Below are 3,649 nucleotides of genomic sequence, written 5' to 3' on the forward strand. Positions count from 1 at the left end.
TATGCTTCTGTGAACATATATGTGAAAATAGAACATAGTGATCTTCATATTGCAAAGGACCATCTATAGACTAGACAATGCTAAATTGGAAGAATTGAAATTAAAATAGGATAAAAAGATATATGAAAGATTACAAAATGAAAGATGTGTACTACAAGTGCTAAGCTTCAAGTATGACTACTAGATAGCTTCAAGTTACTTTATAAGAACATAGATGTACATAATGATATATTAATATGATTGGAAGCATACATGTTTTTCTTTTCAATGAGCATAGAGGGATCATATTGAATTTTGGTGCATACTAGCCTCCACTAAGAAATTTCTAGGAGAAAAATATATAGATGGACATTTCCAAAGTTGCAAAGTGGAGGATGCTTAAGTGCTTTTGTATTCTATAGTAAGGAATATTTAGTGTGCAGATATTGCATAGGATGAAACATTTGAGCTATATAAGAAATGGGAAACACATTCATCTTGAGTGACTACTTCCCTATTATATATGACTGAACAATGCTCTTGCTTCTTGCTCCATGTGCATAGAAGGCGTATTCGTGGTCACTAAACATAACCTCCTTATATATTGGCCCTTGCTTGAGCTCTTGTGCTGGGCCAATTATTGCACTAGGAGCTCCATCATGAAAGAGTGGAATGGAGATTCGTGACATATCTTTATTGACAACAGCACGATGTTCTACACTTTTGTACATTCCATTAGTCAAGATCTGCAAGAGACAAATGACTTGTCAAGTGATTTCAGAAAGCATCCTCATGAAGTCATTGTACTAACGTTGATAGAAACCATCTTGGGCAATTGAAACGAAAAGGATCTAATGCTAAAGTTTAAAATTTACATCACTACTTGTTGTAGTGTCTATATTTCATAAAATGACATTAAAACATAAAGAATTCCTATTGATACCACCAAAATGCTCCTCATTTTATTGGTGTTCAGATGGACCTATAAGCATATTGTTCACATCGTAATACTCTTTTGTGTCTTCATTATTTGTGTATAAGAGCTTCCACATCTTAGAGCCCTCATTTTATAGGGTTTGTTTTAACAGTTCATTGTTGTGAGTGTCTTTGTACATATGCATGCATATGTGATAGGGTTTGTTTTGACATTTCATTGTTGTCAGTGTCTTTGTACATATGCATTCATATGTGTGTGGATGTTTCCAAGCATGCGTGTGTGCCTTATAACTAAAAAGGGCAAGAGAATGATATTTGACCTCATATGTTTTTGGCAAGTAAGGGGATTTGAATGCATGTTTGAATGATTCAGGTTATTGAGAAGTGGAACCTAGGGTTTGAATTCACACATCCACAATATTCGACCCACGCTCAAACCACTAGGCTTCGAGCCCATTGGCGAACTGGTGTGTTTGTATTCAGGCCGATTATACACCAAAAAAGGGACGCCCATTTTGTTAGCTTTAACCAATCAAAACACTTATTTAAGGGTTGGCGTCCGCAGTCCTTTACACACTGGAGAGGACATGACCTGTTGTTTACCTGCTAAACAGGTGAACTCCCCGCCTACTTTTGGACGGGGAGTCTCCCCTGGCCACTTGGTAAAGTGGCGGACAAGGGTGCACTTTTTGCATTTGCAACCAATCAAAAGATTTATAAGTTTATTTTTTTTATTTTTTTACAAACTGTATCCATTTGGTGTGTAAAGATATGACGCCCATGTCTGTGGCCAGTTTCAAAATGTGTGTGCCCACACTCGGGGAGGGGGGGGGGGGGGGAACTGGGGGTTGGTCGTCCATTACTTGGTGTGTAACCAGCCTCAGAATTTCTGTCTTCAAATGGGGGGTTTTTACCTTCTCTTTGAATAGCGTTCAATAAAATTTTATCAAAAATTAATGCTACTGTATGGTATGTATGTAGGTCTGGACTCTGAAGAAAAGAGGAGAGATCACGGAAGTCGCGGCAGGTGGACCGGGGGGACGCGGGCGAGAGAGAGAGAGAGAGAGAGAGAGAGACCTCGATCTGGTCAGCGACGTTGCAGACGAAGGAGTGCTTGAGAGCCTCGACGGGGATCCAGCAGCCGGATTGATAGTGCCTCACGTGCAGTCCCACCACCCCCTCCTCCTGCAGAAGCACCGTCAGGGCGCCGATGTCCGAGTGCTTGTGGAAGCCCGCCGTGAGCTCCGGCTGAGGGCACGCCGGGTAGTAATTGATGAGCATCTTCTGAACGTAATCAGGCTCCGGCCCCCGCAGTACCCTCTCGATGAACCCCTCGTCCATCCCCAGGCTCCTCGACATCACCCGCAGTAGCCTCCCCGCCAGCTGCCTCACCTCCGCGCTGTATTCCTCCATCGTCTCCCTGCATGGTGCAGGCAGGCACAGATCGATAGATATTCGACTAATGCATGTAAATTATAAACTTATCATTAATAATTCCATGGCTGATGCCATGGCATGGCATCAGCTAGGTATTATTAAGCCCAGTACCTGAAGGATGGAGGGTTGCCCGGCCAGTGACTGTAGTCTCTCATAGAAGGCGGCTGCAGGAAAAGGTACAAGTAATCTCGCCAGTCCCGCACCTTATCTTCTTCCAGTATGTATTTACTCCCATAACCTTGAGTTATGGTCCCCGGCTCAGCAGCATAGCCAGCCTTCTCCTCCACAGGCAAGGCCATAAACCCCCTGGCCGCCTCCATCATCCTGTCCATGAGCGAAGGAGGCACTCCATGGTTCACAATCCGGAAGAACCCCCAGGTCTCACAAGCTCTCTTGATCTCTGCAACTACCTCCTCCATGTAGGACTCATCCCACCCTCTCAGGTCTATCACGGGGATGGTCAGCTCCTCTTGATCAATAATATCATGATCAGGACTACTGATATCAGGTGTAACGAGGTCTGAGACAGAGAACTCCCTCTTGTACTTCTCCGGCACTACTTGGACTCCTTTCTGCACTAGCAGCTCCACAGGCTCCACACCCCAGGGTCTGCTTGGAGCTGCAATGGCAATAGGGCTGGTGGGGGGCACTGGCAAGGGGGCAATGTCAGCCATGATGGCTCTATCCAACTACACCAGAAACGGACTCTCTAACTAGCAGTCTGTCCAATAATTAGCAGCTGGCTACAGCACATAAAGATCAGATGAAAGGGCTTTGGACAACCCAAGGTCCCTTATAAAGATCGGATGCGAGGATGAGACGCAAGGACCTTGGACGACCCAGGGTCCTTTATATGCACATTCGTGGATATCATATAGACACATTATCAAAATGCCTCTTATCTTTTTCAAATAGTGCGAGGTATACCTTACTTTTTGATAAATTCCAAAAATATTCCTCAAATGTGAAGAATGACAAAAATACCCTTAGAAAGTACCCAATATAATCCTTTAATTTGGTCAAAAATCTATATTTTACCCACTATATACCCCTCAAAAATTTCCCCCTCGTGGTTCAACAAAACTATTTTAAAACATTACCTTTTGTTAATTTGTGATTTCTATAGAGTTTATGTTACACATAAAAGCTTTATGAGTTATGAAGATAAATATCTATTCTCTTGAGTCATTCACAAGTGACTTTGTTCAAGGGACTCAAATATAAATCTTGGATATAGAAATTAAGGGACTAGAAAAATAACATAGCAGTTTCAAAAGTTAAAGATGTATTGGTAACT

The 3,649-nt window shown here is 42.6% G+C and overlaps 1 protein-coding gene across 1 annotated transcript; it reads right to left on the reverse strand.

Moving 5' to 3' along the window:
• Positions 1-217: 217 nt before the first annotated feature.
• On the reverse strand, positions 218-3,182 carry LOC148014207 (jasmonate-induced oxygenase 4-like). Its single transcript, XM_087666374.1, has 3 exons — positions 2,464-3,182; positions 1,993-2,335; positions 218-725 (listed from the first exon to the last, which is right to left on the reverse strand). Exons 1-3 carry the CDS (start codon positions 3,024-3,026, stop codon positions 486-488), a joined length of 1,146 nt encoding a protein of 381 aa, XP_087522500.1. The 5' UTR covers positions 3,027-3,182; the 3' UTR covers positions 218-485.
• Positions 3,183-3,649: the final 467 nt, after the last annotated feature.

The sequence above is a fragment of the Lygodium microphyllum genome, chromosome 25, assembly GCF_053477565.2.
Source record: "Lygodium microphyllum isolate KBCC chromosome 25, Lygodium_microphyllum_v1.1.10, whole genome shotgun sequence".
NCBI classification, from domain to species: domain Eukaryota; kingdom Viridiplantae; phylum Streptophyta; class Polypodiopsida; order Schizaeales; family Lygodiaceae; genus Lygodium; species Lygodium microphyllum.